The 23,052-nt window shown below is 35.3% G+C and overlaps 7 protein-coding genes and 1 pseudogene across 12 annotated transcripts; all 8 read left to right on the forward strand.

Annotated features, from left to right (window-relative positions):
* Positions 1–2,706: 2,706 nt before the first annotated feature.
* On the forward strand, positions 2,707–3,345 carry LOC133844144 (larval cuticle protein 2-like). Its single transcript, XM_062277999.1, has 2 exons — positions 2,707–2,808; positions 2,864–3,345. The coding sequence occupies exons 1-2, from the start codon at positions 2,797–2,799 to the stop codon at positions 3,314–3,316; spliced, it is 465 nt and encodes a 154-aa protein (XP_062133983.1). The 5' UTR covers positions 2,707–2,796; the 3' UTR covers positions 3,317–3,345.
* LOC133844145 (larval cuticle protein 2-like) lies at positions 2,759–5,091 on the forward strand. Of its 2 annotated transcripts, none has more exons than XM_062278001.1 (2): positions 2,759–2,808; positions 4,585–5,091. In XM_062278001.1, exons 1-2 carry the CDS (start codon positions 2,797–2,799, stop codon positions 5,032–5,034), a joined length of 462 nt encoding a protein of 153 aa, XP_062133985.1. In that variant the 5' UTR covers positions 2,759–2,796; the 3' UTR covers positions 5,035–5,091. The 2 variants fall into 2 exon arrangements, with proteins under 2 accessions (XP_062133985.1, XP_062133984.1); XM_062278000.1 differs by lacking the exon at positions 2,759–2,808 and adding an exon at positions 4,428–4,525 and having other exon boundaries at positions 4,585–5,074.
* LOC133844143 (larval cuticle protein 2-like) lies at positions 2,764–19,285 on the forward strand. Of its 4 annotated transcripts, none has more exons than XM_062277997.1 (2): positions 2,764–2,808; positions 18,818–19,285. In XM_062277997.1, exons 1-2 carry the CDS (start codon positions 2,797–2,799, stop codon positions 19,268–19,270), a joined length of 465 nt encoding a protein of 154 aa, XP_062133981.1. In that variant the 5' UTR covers positions 2,764–2,796; the 3' UTR covers positions 19,271–19,285. The 4 variants fall into 4 exon arrangements, with proteins under 4 accessions (XP_062133981.1, XP_062133980.1, XP_062133978.1 ...); XM_062277996.1 differs by lacking the exon at positions 2,764–2,808 and adding an exon at positions 4,475–4,525; XM_062277994.1 differs by lacking the exon at positions 2,764–2,808 and adding an exon at positions 16,410–16,474.
* Positions 9,778–10,368, forward strand: LOC133845085 (larval cuticle protein 2-like). The gene is made up of 2 exons (XM_062279427.1): positions 9,778–9,827; positions 9,887–10,368. The coding sequence occupies exons 1-2, from the start codon at positions 9,816–9,818 to the stop codon at positions 10,337–10,339; spliced, it is 465 nt and encodes a 154-aa protein (XP_062135411.1). The 5' UTR covers positions 9,778–9,815; the 3' UTR covers positions 10,340–10,368.
* LOC133842724 (larval cuticle protein 2-like) lies at positions 11,484–12,177 on the forward strand. The gene is made up of 2 exons (XM_062275932.1): positions 11,484–11,556; positions 11,616–12,177. The coding sequence occupies exons 1-2, from the start codon at positions 11,545–11,547 to the stop codon at positions 12,063–12,065; spliced, it is 462 nt and encodes a 153-aa protein (XP_062131916.1). The 5' UTR covers positions 11,484–11,544; the 3' UTR covers positions 12,066–12,177.
* LOC133842723 (larval cuticle protein 2-like) lies at positions 11,489–15,288 on the forward strand (annotated as a pseudogene).
* On the forward strand, positions 16,402–17,116 carry LOC133844146 (larval cuticle protein 2-like). The gene is made up of 2 exons (XM_062278002.1): positions 16,402–16,474; positions 16,534–17,116. Exons 1-2 carry the CDS (start codon positions 16,463–16,465, stop codon positions 16,981–16,983), a joined length of 462 nt encoding a protein of 153 aa, XP_062133986.1. The 5' UTR covers positions 16,402–16,462; the 3' UTR covers positions 16,984–17,116.
* On the forward strand, positions 18,712–21,094 carry LOC133844147 (larval cuticle protein 2-like). Of its 2 annotated transcripts, none has more exons than XM_062278004.1 (2): positions 18,712–18,758; positions 20,609–21,094. In XM_062278004.1, the coding sequence occupies exons 1-2, from the start codon at positions 18,747–18,749 to the stop codon at positions 21,041–21,043; spliced, it is 447 nt and encodes a 148-aa protein (XP_062133988.1). In that variant the 5' UTR covers positions 18,712–18,746; the 3' UTR covers positions 21,044–21,094. The 2 variants fall into 2 exon arrangements, with proteins under 2 accessions (XP_062133988.1, XP_062133987.1); XM_062278003.1 differs by lacking the exon at positions 18,712–18,758 and adding an exon at positions 20,466–20,553 and having other exon boundaries at positions 20,609–21,087.
* The last annotated feature ends 1,958 nt before the right edge of the window (positions 21,095–23,052 follow it).

Here is a 23,052-nt window from a genome sequence, read left to right on the forward strand (position 1 = left end):
GTTGTTTGTCGAAATTCAACATGCGAAAATGCGATTTGAGCTCATCGCTCGCTGTGTCTCAGTCTCGATTTCTACTTGTATCTCCCTCCATCTCTATCCATGTATCTGCATTTGCAGCGGCAACATCATCGGTAAATTCGATGGCAACTGCATTTGTGTGTCTGTCTGTCCGACTCTCCCTGAATCTGTATCTGTCTCTGTCTCTATCTATTGGATTCGAACTGGCACTCGCTGCGTGTTGTCGTTTGTCGTTAGTCGTTTGTCGCTTGTCGGTTGTCTTGCATTGCATTTTGGGGGCTTTAGCTGTGACAAATCTTTATGCAATGTTGCATGTCGTCTGATTTTGCCATGATGACATGCTGATGGCATAAGCAGGGACAGCAAAAGGAAACACAGGCCTGCCTGCCCGCCAGCCCAGACCCCAGTCTCCAGTCTCTAGTCGGTGCGTCCGCCTCTATGTCTACATGTCGCCGTATCTCAGTCTCAGTCTCTCAGTGATTTGCTCACTGAAGTGTTAAGCACAAAAATTGGTAATGGCACTGGCTGGCTCCTAAGTAGTAGCTGCTCTAGCTGCTCTTTCTTACTTTAGTTCGTTCTATTTTTTTACTTTTGGCAATCATTGCGCAGGTTTCTAGTCGTTTGATTTGGCAGTGCATCGAAGCTTGGCTATCCTGTCATCGCATGAATCGAAGTGAGTTGTAAAACGTAAGTACATGCAATTGCTGAAATTACAACATTCACGAAGTTATTTGAGAGCAAAAAGGTAACCAGAGTTAAACATATCTCTTGAATTTAACATTTTTTAAATTGAGAAGATCTTTAATGCTCCATGAACATTTTGTCACTTTGTCGGGTCCCTCGCAAAAGGGGACAATTGCATACTTTTTTAGGCCGAGCTAATTGTGGCACAAGCCAAGGCGCAGGCACGCGCCAACTGCAACTTTTTGTGGCACTTGAACCATTTTCCATGTGCTCGAAACTTTGGCAATAAAATTTGTTTCAAATTGCTTTTGAAACAGCGTTTCACTGTCGAATGCTACAAAGAGAGTGCGGGGATAGCAATAGAAATTGGGTAATTGGATGCTCCCATTCAGTTATATACTACACTCTTACTCTATATAGTTTGAAAGTTGTCATCGGGAAACAGTACGGGGAATGGGATCGGAGCAAAGTGCACCCCGGAGGGGCATTAGGGCCTCTGGTAAATAAATATCAAATATATATTGAGAGCGGTCGCGCAAAAGTTAATTACATTGTGTTAACGGGCCGACTAATTTTGTAATTCTGTTTCTGAATCATTTAACCATGAAATTGGTTGGCCAACCACGCCCAAGTGCCCAAACGTTCAAACGCCCAAAACGTCAACGCACGCCCTCCCCTTTACCTCTGCCCCGTCCAACCATCCACCCCCTTCGGAACTCCCAAGGCTTTTGCCTAAGCATCGAGCTCAAAATGATAGTCCGCCAACGCATTAGCTTCAGCATTTACAGCTCGACCAGGACGAGGAGTTTACAGTTCAAATGTGAAAATTAGTCTTTCAACTGGTCGTCTGTAGCCTTTGAGGGAACAAGCCTCGGGGCTCCTTCAGCACCACCACCTCCTGTAGGAAGAGAAGAACTGGTCGAGAGAGAGAGGGGAGGAAAGGGGTTGCTTGACAGCTGGCGCAAAATTTATATTGAAACTTTCTGGTCTGAGCATTTTGAATATTTGGATTATACATATTACATATTATTATTTTTAATTTCTGTGGCTTTTACACATAAATTAATGCAATTATATGTGCCGCAGGCTCCCGTCGGTCGTGTCGAGTGGGCGGGGCTCAGCTGCGTGTGCGCCTGATTAATTTCCACTGTCTTTTGATGTTACCAGCTGGCCCCCAGCGGCATTGTGGCAAATGGCATTAGCGTGCAAATAAATTTAATTAAATCATTTTCGTTAAATTGTGTTGTTAATAATTTGTATGTAGTATTCCTTCTCGTTCTTTTACTTTCTCTCTTATCACCCTCTTCTTTGGAAAGTCCAGTGAAAGCCTGGTTGTTAATTATTAGAAACGCGTCGATGCAGAGAATTAAATGGATTTAATATATACATACATAGGTATAATAATGATAATTAGAATTGGAATGTCTTTTGAATATTTTTTCAAATTTCCCTAAGACTCTGCAGACTATGGAAGTTATATTTTGAAATAAGGTAAAATGCGGCTTAACCTCAAAGGAAATTAATTGAATTGAATTTAATGCAAGTGAGCAACAGTTAAGTGCGTTCGACTGTGAGATGCTCGCTATATATTCCTAATAAAAGCAAACCACTCCGGTATTATTCTAAAATGATACAAAAATGTAGCAAATGGTATAATTGGTATATAGATATAATAATACATTCAAAATAAAACCATATTGTACAAAATATGAAAAAAATGAAATCTAAAGGCACTAAGTAAAACTAGTTTTGATATTGAGCAACAATAACCGTTTAACTAATGACGTCATTGACGTTCAACAGAGTTTGAACTAATTTCGAAACCGTCAACTAGATTTCAATAAGTTGATGGCTTTTGCAACCAATGTTCACAATAATGACATTTAGCATTAATAATTTAAACAAAATAAAGAAATTCCTAGGAATGTCAGTTAATAATAATTGTGCAAGTTGCAAGAACAGGTCTTAAAGCCTTCCATCAGACATCGTCTATTGTGTCTAAGCACAGATATTGCAGTATAAAAGACACGGCACGCAAAGTGTTCAACATCAGTCAACGTTTGCTCTCAACGTTCTCCCATTGCAAAATCAAAAATGTTCAAGGCTGTAAGTAGCTTGTGCTAGAGGATATCATAGTTTCTAATCATAGATCTGTTTACAGTTGATCTTTACCGCCATTGTTGGCATCGCTTTTGCCTCACCACTTTCGCCAAAACTTCCTAAGGTCATCGGCGGTGGATCATCCAGTGCAAATAAAGTGGTACCGAAAGTGGTTAATGTTGTCGTCCCCCATGTCAGTGGCGATGATGTGCACGCTGAGACCGTGAACCGTGCTGACGATGTTCGTGCCGATGGCTTCAGTGCTGTCTTGGAGACAAGCAACCACATCAGCGAGTCTAGAAATGGTGATGTGCACGGCAACATTCATGGCGACTATGGCTGGATCTCACCCGATGGCGAACTCATCCAACTGACTTATGTGGCTAATGAGAACGGATACCAGCCAAAAGGTGCCCATCTGCCCACTTCACCTCCAATTCCAGCGGCCATCCAGAGGTCTCTTGAATGGATCGCAGCGCATCCTCCAGCACCTGAGAGCCACGAAGAAGAATAGTTTTAAGGATATACAAAAATAAACTCAAATTTCAAACTCTTTGAATAGCATATGTGTCATTATCGTTTTCCTTGATTACCATTATGTGGTGAATTTATAGTTATTTTTATATCCGCTATATAGTAAAGAAATGACAGACAGATTTAGGTAAAGAACATATATTTTAATCAACCTTATCAGCCGAGATTATTTTGCCATATAAACACCTAGATCTCTTAGTCTATTATAGATAGAGCTATTATTTTCAAAAAGAACTTTCCACTTTCTTCCCCATAAATTGTAAAAAATTGAATCGGGCAAGTAAATCTTTATAGCTGGAGTCGCGATTATTGGTACATACAATAAAGCCCAAAAACCTTTTGATCCTAAAAATTTGGTTGCGATCAGATAAAAATTGTTTAAGTTATAATGACAAATAATAAATTAGGCAAAAAAAAACTTCGGCTCGTATATTTTGTACTCGGTATTTTTTAGTAAATTTCCTGATCACTCATTTAGTTTATTATAAGAATAATATCGTACATTTTTGATAATATTGATAATGGCTTCGGCTATAAAATGGGAATCTTATAATTTATACTGAATTATGTAATAAAATTTACATTGGGTTGTTAAATTTATTTTTTTTTAGCTAGAGAATAAGCAAGACTTCTGCTTTTCTAAGTTAGTAAAAATTTAAAATCCATTATTTTTATACGAACGTAAAAAAAAAACAGTTTTACATTTTAACATTTTATTGTTGTATACTTTTCAGTACTTTAGATAAAAGTTAACTCATAGAATGAAACCTGATTTGGCATTGGGCAAAAATAAGCGACTAACTTATGACGTAATTTATTTATGCAATGTGTATTTAACACAGTTTGGACTAATTTCGAAACCGTTCAATAACCTGATTCTACAAAAATGATGGCTCATGTGAAAAATGGGCGATGTCATTCTCAACAAGCTCATAAAAATGCAGTTTGGTATTGATATCAATACTTCAATTCAATAACTTAAACAAAATATAAATAATTTAGTGGAAACGTCTGCTAATAATAATTGTGTTATGTGCAAGAACAGGTCTTGAAATCTTTCAGCAGCCATATACTATTGTGTTCAAACTCAGATTTTACAGTATAAAAGACACGGTACAAAAAGTGTTCGACATCAGTCAACGCTTGCTCTCAACGTTCTCCCATTGCAAAATCAAAAATGTTCAAGGCTGTAAGTGGTTAGTGCCAGACCAAGGATATTGCAGTTACTAATCATAGATCTGTTTACAGTTGATCTTCACCGCCATTGTTGGCATCGCTTTTGCCTCACCACTTTCGCCAAAACTTCTTAAGGCCATCGGCGGTGGATCATCCAGTGCAAATAAAGTGGTACCGAAAGTGGTTAATGTCGTCGTCCCCCATGTCAGTGGCGATGATGTGCACGCTGAGACCGTGAACCGTGCTGACGATGTTCGTGCCGATGGCTTTAGTGCTGTCTTGGAGACAAGCAACCACATAAGCGAGTCCAGAAATGGTGATGTGCACGGCAACATTCACGGCGATTACGGCTGGATCTCACCCGAAGGTGAACACATCCAGCTCACCTATGTGGCTGATGAGAACGGTTACCAGCCAAGTGGTGCCCATCTGCCAACTCCACCCCCAATTCCAGCAGCCATCCTGAGGGGTCTTGAATGGATCGCAGCGCATCCCCCAGCACCTGAGACCTACGAAGATTAAAGCCTGATTGGGTCATTTGATTGGAAGTGGCTTCTATTTAAAAAACCAATGATGAAGAAATAGTTTTTAAGTCTTACAATAATAAACTCCAATTGCAACCTCTTTAAATAGAAAATTGTCTAATTTAATCGAATTCCAATTACTATTAAGTGATTAACTTAGTTAGTCAGTTATACCGTCGTCGTCTCCCATGTCATTAAATTGGGGTTTTAACATGTCTACAATTTCTTAGCAAAAAATATGAAAACTTATGTTATTGGTAAGTTAAATTTGAAATTGTTTAATATTAGACGAAGTCAAATGAACGGATTGATTTTTCAATATTTTATTATTGCAGTACTTTACTTGAAACTTTATGTCATTGAGTGAAACCAGTTTTGGCGCTGGGCAAAAATAAGCGACTAACTTATGACATCATTAATTAATTAAATCGGTCCTTAACACAATTTTGACTAAAAATCGAAACCGTTCAACAACCTGATTCTACTAAATTGATGACAAATAGTAGTAGTAGACACAATAATGTAGTTTGGTATTCATTCGATAACTTTGTCAAAAATAAATTAAAAAGTGAGAATGGCTGCGAATAATATTTGTGTTCTGCGCAAAAACGGGTCTTAAAGTAGTATTCCAGCAGTTTTCTACTATTGCAAAGAGTTCGACATCAGTTATGAAAAAGCAAATGTTTTATTATCAGAAATTTGCACTATATGGTGATGAATTTAATGTTGTGATACACGCTACCTATAATGTACAACTTTGTATCTGAAGAAAATATATGTATCAGACATAAGGAGGCTCCTCCGACCCTATAAAGTATATGTATTCTTGATCAGAGTCAATAGCCGAGACGATCTAGCCATGTCCGTCTGTGTGTCTGTCCGTCTGTCCGTATGAACACCTAGAGATAGAGATAGATAGAGCTATAATTTAATCAGGGTTCTGATATTGTTATTTTATCAAACCAATTTCAATGACGTAGAAAATGTTATTGATCTGTCAAACGCAAGAGCGTAATCTGAAAGAATGTGTCAGAATGTGCAGTTCCTGGTAAATTACGATTTGATAAAAATAAAAAAAAAGTACTGTGAAAATATAAATATTGAGAGTATTGAAGTCACAGAAGGAAGTGAAGTACACCAACAAGGATAACGAAGTTGTACTGGTGGCCAACGAAAATGGCAGAGTACTTAGACCATAAAATACAATGCAAGCACAAGTGCAAAACATACTAATGTTTGTTTTGACCATGGCCCGATTTGATTATGTGAATAATGAAGAATGAATAATGAATAATGAAGAAGAATTAATAATATTAAAAATAATATTAAATGTTGTTTTTGTAATCGAATACTGTTTTGTGAAATTGTCGACACGATTAGTTTGTAATAAACAAAAAGAGACAAGAATATTTTGTGGTGATTGTAGCACGAGGTCGTGTTAGATTCAGGAGACTGCGCACTATGGTACAGGAGACCACTTTTCTTGATGGAAATGAATAACTCCTAAACTACATGAGATTTTTCGATGCGGTTTTTTTATTTCAACTAAGGAAAGTCTCTAGCATAATTTGTGAAAATTGGGCGTGCCTACTCCTACTGGAATTATTTTTTTTTTAATTTTTTGTTTTTTATATGTGGATGATTTAAAAAATTAACAAATTTATAAATTTTGACCTAAATTTGGAGTATTATATCATTAAATTTTCATTAATTTCACTTCTGATCATAAGAAATTGAGTTTTTTGCTAGCTCAACGAAACTGTTTCTTCAAGTCGGTTTCATAATATTAAGGGATTAAGACTCAATGGAAAATAATTTTTTGCTATATGTTTACATATAATTAAAGCATATTCATTAATTATAAGTCTATATATATCTGTAAAATAAAAAATATTATAGTTTTCTGTATCATCACCCTCAACAAAAACTAAACATGTTCTCAGCAGTCGCCTCAAATCGTCTAAAATCTTTTTATTTACTTTTAAATTTCACTTGTCATATGTAATAACATTTGTTTTAGTATATAGTGTTCTCATTTAAGATCTGTAATATCAGTAGAGCCATATATTGCTTATTGAAACGGACTTAAAATATCGCACTTTTGTTGCAATTTATTGTCCGATTTAACCAATATTTTGGACTCTTGTTTTGGTAAAATAGCTCTTAAGTTACTCATATCCAATTACTATTTATAGATATTCCTTAAAAGTTAGCAAAAAATATAAACTTTGCTATTTTTCCTCGTCATTGATTTTCATCTAACCTAAAATAGTGCATTTTTGCAATTGAGGTTATGATATAAAAATGCAAAATTCAAAGAAGAACGGCGCTTATGGCCTTGTGAACTATATACAATCAAACAGGAATTAATTTCTCTACGTCACACAATTGGTCTCTTGCCTGAACAACCTTGAACACAACTTCATAAGTCTATTTGAAAATGAGATTTATTTTCAAATTGGCCCAAGTTGCACGACACACTTTAAGATAAAACAAGTAAGAAAGCTACAGTCGAGTGTGCTCGACTGTGAGATACCCGCTACCCATTTTTAATAAAAGCAAAATATTGCGGTATCATTTTCAAAATATACCGAATATACTGCAAAAATACTAAAAATATACCAAATGGTATATTTGGTATATCGATATTGTACACCATTCAAAATATACCATAGACGGCACAATGTACCAAATTGTCGGCCAAAGCAACTCAGACCCCTAGTAAGTAGGCGCTTTTGCCCATACAAAAGTATTTCTTTAATAACTTCCACAATTTTTATCTGATCGTAACTAAATTTTCAGGAATCATGACTACTGTAGTTATTATTGTATATACGAAATTCGTAACTCTAGCTTTAAAATTACGCTTGTTATTCGATTTATTTGATTCGTGGGGGCGGAAGTGGGCGTGGCAAAAATTTGAAACAAACTTGATCTGCGTGCAAACATAACAAATGCTGTCGAAAAAAAATTATAGCTCTATCTCTTATAGTCTCTGAGATCTAGGTGTTCATACGGACAGACGGACAGACGGACAGACGGACAGACACACAGACGGACAGACGGACAGACGGACATGGCTATATCGTCTCGGCTGTTGACGCTGATCAAGAATATATATACTTTATAGGGTCGGAGATGCCTCCTTCTACCTGTTACATACATTTCCTGCCGGCACAAAGTTATAATACCCTTCTACCCTATGGGTAGCGGGTATAATTACGAAGATATTATAACTGTTTTATACGATACACATAACAAAACATGTAGACTCTTTATAATTCATCGCAAAAATTGAAACAAATTATCGTTTTATTTAGTTTTATACTCAATTTTAAATTGCACTAAATTCTGCACAACACGTGCTATTGCATCACATCAGCTGTGTTTAAAAGCTGATTTCGCGAAAGTGGCGCCCTCTATTGAATTTTTTTGTACGCAACATTAAAGCCTATTCTTTTTTTGATCCAACGACGCCAAAATCGCGGATTTCTGTTAACTTTCAAAAATTGGTTTTCCATCAAGAAAAGTGGTCGGCTGGACCATAGTACTGCGTAGTTGTGAGTCTGCATGTATGAGTGTACGAAGACGAGGAGAATTTGACATATACATATGTATCATAATGATAATTTGAGTTTGAATGTATATATTTTTTTTTAAATTTCCCTAAGATTCTGTTATATTTTTAAATGTAGTAAAATGTGGTTTACCTAAGAAACTAACTTTATTGAATTGAATAAGCAAGTGAGAAATCTGCTGTTGAGTGCGTTTGACTTTCAGATGCTCGCTATATATTCTAAATAAAAACAAAACTCTCCGGTATTATTTAAAATATAGCAAAGGCTACAATTGGTATATGTATACTAATACACTAAAAATATACCAACGAGTATAAAATATACCAGATTATCAACCAATGAAGCTAAAAGGTGATCGATTTAGATACTGGCAAGTACATTTTCATGAAATAAAATTTGCCGTATTATACACTAGTAATGGTATATAAAGACTAAATTGTTTACCTTCGATTTTATTTGAGAATTTAAGAATATTTTATATACTTTTTATAGTTTTAAGTTTTATAAGTTTATTAAATCGTAGCTGTAATTTTACAATATAGCATTTTGTATTGCAGAAATATCAGTACGAATGGTTTATTTGATATTTTCTTGTTGATCATATAGCTTCTTAGCTTAGCATATAGCTTCTTAGCTGGAGAATTTGGAAAAAATACGATTCCTTTAAGTTTGCAGATTCATTTATTCGTTTTAATTTGAATTATTTTAAAATATAGATATTTATTTATTCTGTATGTTGATATTCATGATAATTGTTTGACCTTTTAATATTTTCTTGTTGCATACTTTTCGGTGCTTTATATTGAACCTTAAGGCACTGAGTGAAACTAATTTTGACATTGAGCAAAAATAAGTGACTAACTAAAGACGTCATTGCGTTCAACATAGTTTGAACTAATTTCGAAACCGTACACTAGATTTCAATAAGTTGATGGCTTTTGCAAGCTGTTCACAATAATGACATTTAGCATTCATATCAATACTATGCTAGTAATTCAATAATTTAAACAAAATAAAGAAATTCTTGGGAATGTCTATTAATAATAATTGTGCAAGTTGCAAGAACAGGTCTTGAAGCCTCTGATAAGACATAGTCTATTGTGTCAAAGCACAGATTTTTCAGTATAAAAGACACGACACGCAAAGTGTTCAACATAAGTCAACGTTTGCTCTCAACGTTATACAATTGCAAAATTAAAAAATGTTCAAGGCTGTAAGTAGCTTGTGCCAGGCCAAGGATTTCACAGTTACTAATCATAGATCTGTTTACAGTTGATCTTTACCGCCATTGTTGGCATCGCTTTTGCCTCACCACTTTCGCCAAAACTTCCTAAGGCCATCGGCGGTGGATCATCCAGTGCAAATAAAGTGGTACCGAAAGTGGTTAATGTTGTCGTCCCCCATGTCAGTGGCGATGATGTGCACGCTGAGACCGTGAACCGTGCTGACGATGTTCGTGCCGATGGCTTCAGTGCTGTCTTGGAGACAAGCAACCACATCAGCGAGTCTAGAAATGGTGATGTGCACGGCAACATTCATGGCGACTATGGCTGGATCTCACCCGATGGCGAACTCATCCAACTGACTTATGTGGCTAATGAGAACGGATACCAGCCAAAAGGTGCCCATCTGCCCACTTCACCTCCAATTCCAGCGGCCATCCAGAGGTCTCTTGAATGGATCGCAGCGCATCCTCCAGCACCTGAGAGCCACGAAGAAGAATAGTTTTAAGGATATACAAAAATAAACTCAAATTTCAAACTCTTTGAATAGCATATGTGTCATTATCGTTTTCCTTGATTACCATTATGTGGTGAATTTATAGTTATTTTTATATCCGCTATATAGTAAAGAAATGACAGACAGATTTAGGTAAAGAACATATATTTTTAATCAACCTTATCAGCCGAGATTATTTTGCCATATAAACACCTAGATCTCTTAGTCTATTATAGATAGAGCTATTATTTTCAAAAGAACTTTCCACTTTCTTCCCCATAAATTGTAAAAAATTGAATCGGGCAAGTAAATCTTTATAGCTGGAGTCGCGATTATTGGTACATACAATAAAGCCCAAAAACCTTTTGATCCTAAAAATTTGGTTGCGATCAGATAAAAATTGTTTAAGTTATAATGACAAATAATAAATTAGGCAAAAAAAAACTTCGGCTCGTATATTTTGTACTCGGTATTTTTTAGTAAATTTCCTGATCACTCATTTAGTTTATTATAAGAATAATATCGTACATTTTTGATAATATTGATAATGGCTTCGGCTATAAAATGGGAATCTTATAATTTATACTGAATTATGTAATAAAATTTACATTCGGTTGTTAAATTTATTTTTTTTTTTAGCTAGAGAATAAGCAAGACTTCTGCTTTTCTAAGTTAGTAAAAATTTAAAATCCATTATTTTTATACGAACGTAAAAAAAAAACAGTTTTACATTTTAACATTTTATTGTTGTATACTTTTCAGTACTTTAGATAAAAGTTAACTCATAGAATGAAACCTGATTTGGCATTGGGCAAAAATAAGCGACTAACTTATGACGTAATTTATTTATGCAATGTGTATTTAACACAGTTTGGACTAATTTCGAAACCGTTCAATAACCTGATTCTACAAAAATGATGGCTCATGTGACAAATGGGCGATGTCATTCTCAACAAGCTCATAAAAAATGCAGTTTGGTATTGATATCAATACTTCAATTCAATTCAATAACTTAAACAAAATATAAATAATTTAGTGGAAACGTCTGCTAATAATAATTGTGTTATGTGCAAGAACAGGTCTTGAAATCTTTCAGCAGCCATATACTATTGTGTTCAAACTCAGATTTTAGAGTATAAAAGAAACGGCACAAAAAGTGTTCGACATCAGTCAACGCTTGCTCTCAACGTTCTTCCATTGCAAAATCAAAAATGTTCAAGGCTGTAAGTAGTTAGTGCCAGACCAAGGATATTACAGTTACTAATCATAGATCTGTTAACAGTTGATCTTCACCGCCATTGTTGGCATCGCTTTTGCCTCACCACTTTCGCCAAAACTTCTTAAGGCCATCGGCGGTGGATCATCCAGTGCAAATAAAGTGGTACCGAAAGTGGTTAATGTTGTTGTCCCCCATGTCAGTGGCGATGATGTGCACGCTGAGACCGTGAACCGTGCTGACGATGTTCGTGCCGATGGCTTCAGTGCTGTCTTGGAGACAAGCAACCACATCAGCGAGTCCAGAAATGGTGATGTGCATGGCAACATTCACGGCGATTACGGCTGGATCTCACCCGAAGGTGAACACATCCAGCTCACCTATGTGGCTGATGAGAACGGTTACCAGCCAAGTGGTGCCCATCTGCCAACTCCACCCCCAATTCCAGCAGCCATCCTGAGGGGTCTTGAATGGATCGCAGCGCATCCCCCAGCACCTGAGACCTACGAAGATTAAAGCCTGATTGGGTCATTTGATTGGAAGTGGCTTCTATTTAGAAAACCAATGATGAAGAAATAGTTTTTAAGTCTTACAAAAATAAACTCAAATTGCAACCTCTTTAAATAGAAAATTGTCTTATATAATCGAATTCCAAAAATGCTTACTATTAAGTGATAAATTTATTTAGTCAGTTGTACCTTTTTGTACTTTACTTAAAACTTCATGTCATTAAGGGAAACCAGTTTTAACGTTGGGCAAAAATGAGCGTCCAACTTATGAAGTCATTAATTAATTAAATCGGTCCTTAACACAATTTTGACTAAAAATCGAAACCGTTCAATAACCTGATTCTACTAAATTGATGGCTATTGTGACAAATAGGCGAGGTTTTCAGCAACCAGCTCACAAGAATGCAGTGTATTAATACTTTGGTATTAATTCAAAAACTTTCTCAAAAATAAATTTAAAAGTGAGAATGGCTGCGAATAATATTTGTGTTCTGCGCAAAAACGGGTCTTAAAGTAGTATTCCAGCAGTTTTCTACTATTGCAAAGAGTTCGACATCAGTTATGAAAAAGCAAATGTTTTATTATCAGAAATTTACACCATATGGTGATGAATTTAATGTTGAAGCTACCCATAGTGTACAACTTTGTACCTGAAGAAAATATATGTAACAGGCATAAGGAGGCAACTCGAACCCTATAAAATATATTTATTCTTGATCAGCGTCAACAGCCGAGACGATCTAGCCATGTCCGTATGCCCGTATGAACACCAAGATCCTAGAAACTATTTGAGATAGAGCTATAATTTAATCAGGGTTTTGATATAGTTATTTTATCAAACCAATTTAAAATTTCAGGGATATAGAAAATGTTATTGATATGTCAAACGTAAGAGCGCAATCTGAAAGAATGTGTTAGAATGTGCAGTTCCTGGTAAATTACGATTTGATAAAAATAAAAAAAAAGTACTGAGGCACAAAGTTGGAGATTTTGTTGTTGAAAGTAATACAGCCGTTGCAGAAGGTGAAGAGAGTGAAATTGAAAATATTGAGAGTATTGAAGTCGCAGAAGGAAGTGAAGTACACCAACAGGGATAACGAAGTTGTACTGCTGGCCAACGAAAATGACAGAGTACTTAGACCATAAAATACAATGCAAGCACAAGTGCAAAACATACTAATGTTTGTTTTGATCATGGCCCCATTTGATTATGTGAATAATGAAGAAGAATAAATAATGAATAATGAAGACGAATTAATAATATTAAAAATAATATTAAATATTGTTTTCGTAACCCAATACTGTTTTGTGAAATTGTCAACATGATAAGTTTTTATGAATGAAGATAAGAAAATTAGCTTTTATTATGAAACTATTTAGTATTCAGTCTGTAATAAACAAAAATAGAAAAGAATATTTTTTGGTGATTGTAACACGAGGTCGTGTTAGATTCAGGAGACTGAGTAGTTGTGAGTCTGCCTGTATGAGTGTACCAACACGAGGAGACTTCGACATATACATAACATATGTACCATAATGATAATTTGAGTTTGAATATATATATATTTTTTTTTAATTTCCCTAAGATTCTGTTATATTTTTAAATGTAGTAAAATGTGGTTTACCTAAGAAACTAGCTTTATTGAATTGAATAAGCAAGTGAGAAATCTGCAGTTGAGTGCGTTTGACATTCAGATGCTCGCTATATATTCTAAATAAAAACAAAACACTCCGGTATTATTTAATGTGTAATGTAGCAAAGGCTACAATTGGTATATATATCAGTACACTAAAAATATACCAAAGAGTACAAAATATACCAGATTATCAACCAATGAAGCTAAAAGCCGATCGATTTAGATACTGGTAAGTAAACTTTCATGAAATAAAATTTGCTGTATTATACACTAGTAATGGTATATAAAGACTAAATTGTTTACCTTCGATTTTATTTGAGAATTTAAGAATATTTTATATACTTTTTATAGTTTCAATTTTTATAAGTTTATTAAATCGTAGCTGTAATTTTATAATATAGCATTTTGTATTGTTGAAATATCAGTACGAATGGTTTATTTGATATTTTCTTGTTGATCATATAGCTTCTTAGCTGAAGAATTTGGAAAAAATAAAATTCCTTTAAGTTTGCAGATTCATATATTCGTTTTAATTTGAATTATTTTAAAATATAGATATTTATTTATTCTGTATGTTGATATTCATGATAATTGTTTGACCTTTTAATATTTTCTTGTTGCTTACTTTTCGGTGCTTTATATTGAACCTCAAGGCACTGAGTGAAACTAATTTTGACTTTGAGCAAAAATAAGTGACTAACTAAAGACGTCATTGCGTTCAACATAGTTTGAACTAATTTCGAAACCGTACACTAGATTTCAAAAAGTTGATGGCTTTTGCAAGCTGTTCACAATAATGACATTTAGCATTCATATCAATACTATGCTAGTAAATCAATAATTTAAACAAAATAAAGAAATTCTTGGGAATGTCTATTAATAATAATTGTGCAACTTGCAAGAACAGGTCTTGAAGCCTCTGATAAGACATAGTCTATTGTGTCTAAGTACAGATTTTTCAGAATAAAAGACACGACACGCAAAGTGTTTAACACCAGTCAACGTTTGCTCTCAACGTTCTACAATTGCAAAATTAAAAAATGTTCAAGGCTGTAAGTAGCTTGTGTCAGACCAAGGATATCATAGTTACTAATCATAGATCTGTTTACAGTTGATCTTCACCGCCATGGTTGGCATCGCTTTTGCCTCACCACTTTCGCCAAAACTTCTTAAGGCCATCGGCGGTGGATCATCCAGTGCAAATAAAGTGGTACCGAAAGTGGTTAATGTTGTCGTCCTCCATGTCAGTGGCGATGATGTGCACGCTGAGACCGTGAACCGTGCTGACGATGTTCGTGCCGATGGCTTTAGTGCTGTCTTGGAGACAAGCAACCACATCAGCGAGTCTAGAAATGGTGATGTGCACGGCAATATTCATGGCGACTACGGCTGAATCTCACCCGATGGCGAACTCATCCAACTGACTTATGTGGCTAATGAGAACGGATACCAGCCAAAAGGTGCCCATCTGCCCACTTCACCTCCAATTCCAGCGGCCATCCAGAGGTCTCTTGAATGGATCGCAGCGCATCCTCCAGCACCTGAGAGCCACGAAGAAGAATAGTTTTAAGGATATACAAAAATAAACTCAAATTTCAAACTCTTTAAATAGGATATGTGTCATTATCGTTTTCCTTGATTACCATTATGTGGTGAATTTATAGTTATTTTTATATCCGCTACCCATAAAGTAAAGAAATGACAGACAGATTTAGGTAAAGATCATATATTTTTAATCAACCTTATCAGCCGAGATTATTTTGCCATATAAACACCTAGATCTCTTAGTCTATTATAGATAGAGCTATTATTTTCAACAAGAACTTTCCACTTTCTTCCCCAAAAATTGTAAAAAATTGAATCGGGCAAGTATATCTTTATAGCTGGAGTCGCGATTATTGGTACATACAATAAAGCCCAAAAACCTTTTGATCCTAAAAATTTGGTTGCGATCAGATAAAAATTGTATAAGTTATAATAACAAATAATAAATTGGGCAGAAAAAAACTTCGGCTCGTATATTTTGTAATCGGTATACTTTAGTATATTTCCAGATCACTCATTTAGTTTATTTTAAGAATAATATCGTATATTTTTGATAATATTGAAAATCGCTGTGGCTATAATATAGAAATCTTATAATTTATACTGATTTATATAATAAAACTTACATTGGGTTGTTAAATTTATTTTTTTTAGCTAGAGAATATGCAAGACTTCTGTTTTTCTAAGTTAGTAAAAATTGAAAATCCATTATTTTTATACGAACATACAAAAAAAAAACAGTTTTACATTTCAATATTTTATTGTTGTATACTTTTCAGTACTTTAGATAAAAGTCAACTCATAGAATGAAACCTGATTTGGCATTGGGCAAAAATAAGCGACTAACTTATGACGTAATTTATTTATGCAATGTGTATTTAACACAGTTTGGACTAATTTCGAAACCGTTCAATAACCTGATTCTACAAAAATGATGGCTCATGTGACAAATGGGCGATGTCATTCGCAACAAGCTCATAGAAATGCAGTTTGGTATTGATATTAATATTTCAATTCAATAACTTAAACAAAATATAAATAATTTATTGGAAACGTCTGCTAATAATAATTGTGTTATGTGCAAGAACAGGTCTTGAAATCTTTCAGCAGCCATATACTATTGTGTTCAAACTCAGATTTTAGAGTATAAAAGAAACGGCACAAAAAGTGTTCGACATCAGTCAACGCTTGCTCTCAACGTTCTTCCATTGCAAAATCAAAAATGTTCAAGGCTGTAAGTAGTTAGTGCCAGACCAAGGATATTACAGTTACTAATCATAGATCTGTTAACAGTTGATCTTCACCGCCATTGTTGGCATCGCTTTTGCCTCACCACTTTCGCCAAAACTTCTTAAGGCCATCGGCGGTGGATCATCCAGTGCAAATAAAGTGGTACCGAAAGTGGTTAATGTTGTTGTCCCCCATGTCAGTGGCGATGATGTGCACGCTGAGACCGTGAACCGTGCTGACGATGTTCGTGCCGATGGCTTCAGTGCTGTCTTGGAGACAAGCAACCACATCAGCGAGTCCAGAAATGGTGATGTGCATGGCAACATTCACGGCGATTACGGCTGGATCTCACCCGAAGGTGAACACATCCAGCTCACCTATGTGGCTGATGAGAACGGTTACCAGCCAAGTGGTGCCCATCTGCCAACTCCACCCCCAATTCCAGCAGCCATCCTGAGGGGTCTTGAATGGATCGCAGCGCATCCCCCAGCACCTGAGACCTACGAAGATTAAAGCCTGATTGGGTCATTTGATTGGAAGTGGCTTCTATTTAGAAAACCAATGATGAAGAAATAGTTTTTAAGTCTTACAAAAATAAACTCAAATTGCAACCTCTTTAAATAGAAAATTGTATAATTTAATCGAATTCCAAGAATGCTTGCTATTGAGTGATTAACTTATTTAGTCAGTTATACCGTCGTCATCTCCCATGTCATTACATTGGGTTTTTAACATGTCTACAGATTTCTTAGCAAACTTGTACTCTTGGTAAGTTAAATTCTTTAATTGTATACGAAGTCAAAAGAACCGTTCGATTGTTCAATATTTTATTATTACAGACTTTTCAGTACTTTGCATAGAACGTCATTGAGTAAATCCGGTTTTGGTTGGCAAAAATAAGCGATTGACTAATGACATCATTAATTAATTAAATCGGTCCTTAACACAATTTTGACTAAAAATCGAAACCGTTCAATAACCTGTTTCTACTATATTGGTGACTATTGTGACAAATAGGCGAGGTTTTCAGCAACCAGCTCACAAGAATGCAGTGTGTTATTCATATTAATACTTTGGAAATAATCCAATATCTTAAGCAAACAAAAAAATTAAACAGTGGGAATGTCTCTTAATAACGGGTCTTCAAGTATTCCAGAAGTTTTCTACTATTGTGTCTAAACACAGATTTTGCTGTATAAAAGACACCACGCGCATCAGTCTTAAAAAACATGTGATTCATTATGGATTTCTTAAAAATTTTTAACATAAGGAGGTGAATTTAATTTACCATAGGGTAAAAATTTGTGTCTTCAGGAAATGTATGTAACAGGCAGAAGGAGGCGTCACCGACCCTATAAAGTATATAAATTCTTGATCAGGGTCAGTAGCTTATTCGAGAAAATAAAATTAGGTGTGCGTAATTTTGAAGCTACATTCGCAATTTTTCGTATATACAATAATAATTTTAGGCGTTTGATCCAGAAAATTCGGTTACGATTACATTAACATTGTTAACTTATAATAAGAAATAATTTTATATGGCAAAAACAGATGTCGGTACATATTGTTTGTAATAGTATACCAAGTATCGATATACCAAGTATCGTCTGCGGTATATTTTAGTAAATTTTCGGTACATTAATTTTGTATATTTTAAGAATAATACCTCATGGTTAGATTTTATTTAAAATAAGAAGCGAATGCCTTACATTAGACTATAACATTCGTATATTTGAAACTTATAATTTATTTGATCCCTAATACCATAAAAGGTTCATTGGGTTGGTTAATGTCTACAAGTTTTTTAGATAAATAATATGTAAGATTTGTGTTATTTGTTAAGTTTAAATTGAAATCCTTAAAAATTATTCAATAGCACAGTTTGATTTTTTAATATTTTATTGTTGCTTAATTAATTAAATCAGTACTTAACACAGTTTGGACAAGTTTCAAAACCTGATTCTACTACATTGATGACTATTGTGACAAATAGGCGAGGTTTTCAGCAACCAGCTCACAATAATGCAGTTTGGTAATCATATCAATACTTGGGTGTTAATTTAATAACTTAAACAAAAAATAACTTAATTAGTGGGAACGTCTGATAATAAAATAATATTTGTGCTATGTGGAAAAACAGGTCTCGAAGTATTCCAACAGGCATCTACTATTTTGTTCAAGCACAGATTTTGCAGTATAAAAGACACGACACACAAAATATTTAAGATCAGTCAACGTTTGCTCTCAACGTTCTACAATTGCAATCACAATCAAAAATGTTGAAGGCTGTAAGTAGCTATCGATAGATCAAGAGTTTCACAGTTACTAATCATAGATCTGTTTACAGTTGATCTTAACTGCACTTGTTGGCATCGCTTTTGCCTCACCACTTTCGATAAGTGCTCTTAAGTCCATCGCCGGTGGATTATCCGGTGCAAATAAAGTGGTACCGAAAGTGGTTAATGTTGTCGTCCCCCATGTCAGTAACGATGATGTGCACGCTGAGACCGTGAACCGTGTCGACGATGTTCGTGCCGATGGCTTCAGTGCTGTCTTGGAGACAAGCAACCACATCAGCGAGTCTAGAAATGGTGATGTGCACGGCAACATTCACGGCGACTATGGCTGGATCTCACCCGATGGCGAACTCATCCAACTGACTTATGTGGCTAATGAGAACGGATACCAGCCAAAAGGTGCCCATCTGCCCACTTCACCTCCAATTCCAGCGGCCATCCAGAGGTCTCTTGAATGGATCGCAGCGCATCCTCCAGCACCTGAGAGCCACGAAGAAGAATAAGCATAGTTTTAAGGATATACAAAAATAAACTCAAATTTTAAACTCTTTATATTGCATATGTGTCATTATCGAATTCCTAGAAATGCATACCATGGTGACTGGCAGAATACCTAGATCTCTTAGACTGTTATATATAGTGCTATTATTTTCAACAATCTTGCAACTTTCGCTCCCATAAATTGTAAAAAATTGAATCGAGAGAGCGTATCAATAGAGCCTAAAATCCTTTTGATCCTGAAAATTTGGTTGCGATCAGTTAAAATTGTATAAGTTATAATAAGAAATAATTTGATATGGAAAAAAACGGCTGCTGGTATATTTTACATTTTATTCTCGATATATTTTGTATATATTATATTTCCGAAACATGCCTCCCTCTGCCTGTTACATACTTTTGTTACTGGCACGAAGTTATAATACTCTTCTATCATAAGAAAGGGTGCTATCTTTAAAGTACAGTTAAGTATTGAAATATATTTCATTACAGATTCTAGCAAGTAAACTTTCATGAAATAAAATGCGATGCATTATACACTATATAAGAATTTAAGAGAATTTAATATACTTCTTATAGTTTTAATAGTTCAATTGTAAAATTAAATATTATTTTAATAGGATTATTAAATCGCAACTGTAATTTTACAGTTTTGCATTTTGTATTATTCGAATATCAGCACGCGTTTGAAATATTACCTTTTCTTGTCGATCATAAATTGTTTCTATGCTGACGTATTTGCAAAAAAACACAATACCTTTAATTTCGCAGTTTCATATAATTGTATTGAATTGAAATATTTTAAAATACATATGTTTTTTTTATATTCATGTTAATCATCTCAAATACATGACTGTTTGATTTTTCGAACACTGAGTTAAACTAGTTTTGGTATTAAGCGAAAATATGCAAGCTTACTTATAACGTCATGAATTGATTAAATCTGTGTTCAACATAGTTTGAACTAATTTTTAAACCGTTCAATAACTAGATTTCAATAAGATGATGACATTTGCAACGGAGATATTTAAAATAATGCACTTTAGCATTCATATCAATACTAGTAAATCAATAATTTAAAGAAAATAAAAAAGAAATTCGTGGGAATATCTGTTAATACTAATTGTGCAAGTTGCAAGAACAAGTCTTAAAGCTTCCTATCTGATATTGTGTATTGTATCAAGGCACAGATTTTTCAGTATAAAAGACACGACACGCAAAGTGTTTAACATCAGTCAACGTTTGCTCTCAACGTTCTCCCATTGCAAAATCAAAAATGTTCAAGGCTGTAAGTAGCTTGTGCTAGAGGATATCATAGTTTCTAATCATAGATCTGTTTACAGTTGATCTTCACCGCCATTGTTGGCATCGCTTTTGCCTCACCACTTTCGCCAAAACTTCTTAAGGCCATCGGCGGTGGATCATCCGGTGCAAATAAAGTGGTACCGAAAGTGGTTGATGTCGTCGTCCCCCATGTCACCAACGATGATGTGCACGCTGAGACCGTGAACCGTGTCGACGATGTTCGTGCCGATGGCTTCAGTGCTGTCTTGGAGACAAGCAACCACATCAGCGAGTCCAGAAATGGTGATGTGCATGGCAACATTCACGGCGACTACGGCTGGATCTCACCCGATGGCGAACTCATCCAACTGACCTATGTGGCTAATGAGAACGGATACCAGCCAAAAGGTGCCCATCTACCCACTTCACCTCCAATTCCAGCGGCCATCCAGAGGTCTCTTGAATGGATCGCAGCGCATCCCCCCAGCACCTGAGAGCCACGAAGAAGAAGAAGAATAGTTTTAAGGATATACAAAAATAAAATAAAATTTCAAACTCTTTAAATAGAATATGTGTCATTACCGATTTCTTAGAAATTTATTCCATAAGGTGGTGAATTAAATGTTCTACCCATATGGTAGAGGGGAATTGTACATTTGTGTCTCCAGAAAATGTATGTAAAAGGTAGAAGAAGGTATCTCCGACCCCCTAAAAGTATATATATTCGGCGTCAACAAAAGTACTTGTTATGTTTGCACGCCTATCAAGTTTGTTTCAAAATTTTGCATCACCCACAAGAAAGGAAAGAAAGGTTTTTGGTACGTATATTAACAAATACAATATTTATGATTCTTAAAAATTTGGTTGCGATCAGATAAAAATTGTAGAAGTTATACAAGAAATTCTTTTGTATGGCTGAAAATGTGGTATATTTTGTACTCCATGGTATATTTTTAATGTAGTACTATACAAAATATACCAAATATAGCCTATAGTGTATTTCAAAATTTTGACGGTATATTATATTAATTTTGTATATTTTAAGAATTGCTTGCTTCCACACTTTCTTGTCATTATTCAAAATCGGAAACGCGTATCGCATAGTTGCTCACACTCGACTGTAGCTTTCTTACTTCTTTTTATATCCGCTGCATATAAGATAGAAGGAAATTACGATATGAATATATATATAACGGGCAGAACATCTCCGAATATATAAGGTAAAAACATATGATTGATCAAAGTCAAAAGTCTAGACGATATATCCAAGTTTTTCGGACTATATTAGACTATAATAGATAGCGCTACAGACTTACAGATCTTGATCTGTAATAAAAAATAATTTATGTATATATATTGATTTTTTTTTTTTCCAAATAATTAGTTTCTTTATTTAAGTATCGAGCCAATACAGCAGAAAGAAAATAGTACTATAACAACACAGGTACAAAATGTTTTCATATTAGTTTAAGGAGTTTATGTGAAGTCTACGATTGGGTGAATGTTTTGGCGAAACCTTGACGCTTCAATCGCCTCAACGGTCTAGCTGGTAGGTATCTCCTATCGAGTCTGCTTCTATGGGTTACCAACCTATCGTTATATCGGCTTGTGTGTCTGCCAATCTGCTCCTCTACAGAATGTATTTTCAGATCGCGGTGTAGGGTGGATCCTCTGACGTACCAACGGCAGTTCGTAATCCTCTGACGTACCAACGGCAGTTCGTAATTTGTCGTAACACCTTATTCTGCAGTACTTGGATGCGTTTGTAGTTTGATTTGGCAGCAATCCCCCAAATCTGCATTCCATATATCCCAATTGGCACTATGCAATGTACGTGTACTGCTCTCTTTGCTCGAAGAGACATTTTGCTTCTTTTGTTGAGCAGCCAGCGCAATTTCTGTAGCCTTTGGCCACAGTTCTTGGTGACAGCTTTTAAGTGTGGCGCAAAAGTGAGTCTCTTGTCTAGAACAATACCAAGATATTTCGCAGAAGTAAGTTGTTCCAGTGTCACGCCTTCGAAGTGAATAGCTGGAGTGATAGAGATTAATCTTTTCAGAGTAAAACACGGGTTTACTGTTTTTAAGAAATTGACCTTCAAATTCCACCTTCTGCTCCAAGCTGCCAAGCTAACCAGGTATCCTTGGAGTCCGTTTGCAGCTTCTACTCTGCTTGGAGAGTTGTATAATACAGCAATGTCGTCCGCATAAATTGCAATGAGAGCCTTGGAAGGATCTTCCATATATTCACCCATTGGGATGGGTAGGTCATAGGTGTATAGGGAGTACAGCAGTGGTATTAAAACACCACCCTGAGGGACTCTAGCTCCCATGTGGCATGTTGTAGACAATGAGTCTCTAACTCTGACCTTGAATTCGTGTCTATCCATATACGATTTTAAGATTCCATAGAATGGAGTAGGTAGCAGCATCGAATATAGCTTTTGAAATATGTAAGTTTTTTTTGCAATATAAATTCGGTATAGCTTAAGAATAATATCATACTA

Source organism: Drosophila sulfurigaster, chromosome 3, assembly GCF_023558435.1.
Source record: "Drosophila sulfurigaster albostrigata strain 15112-1811.04 chromosome 3, ASM2355843v2, whole genome shotgun sequence".
In the NCBI taxonomy this organism is placed as follows: Eukaryota; Metazoa; Arthropoda; class Insecta; order Diptera; family Drosophilidae; genus Drosophila; species Drosophila sulfurigaster.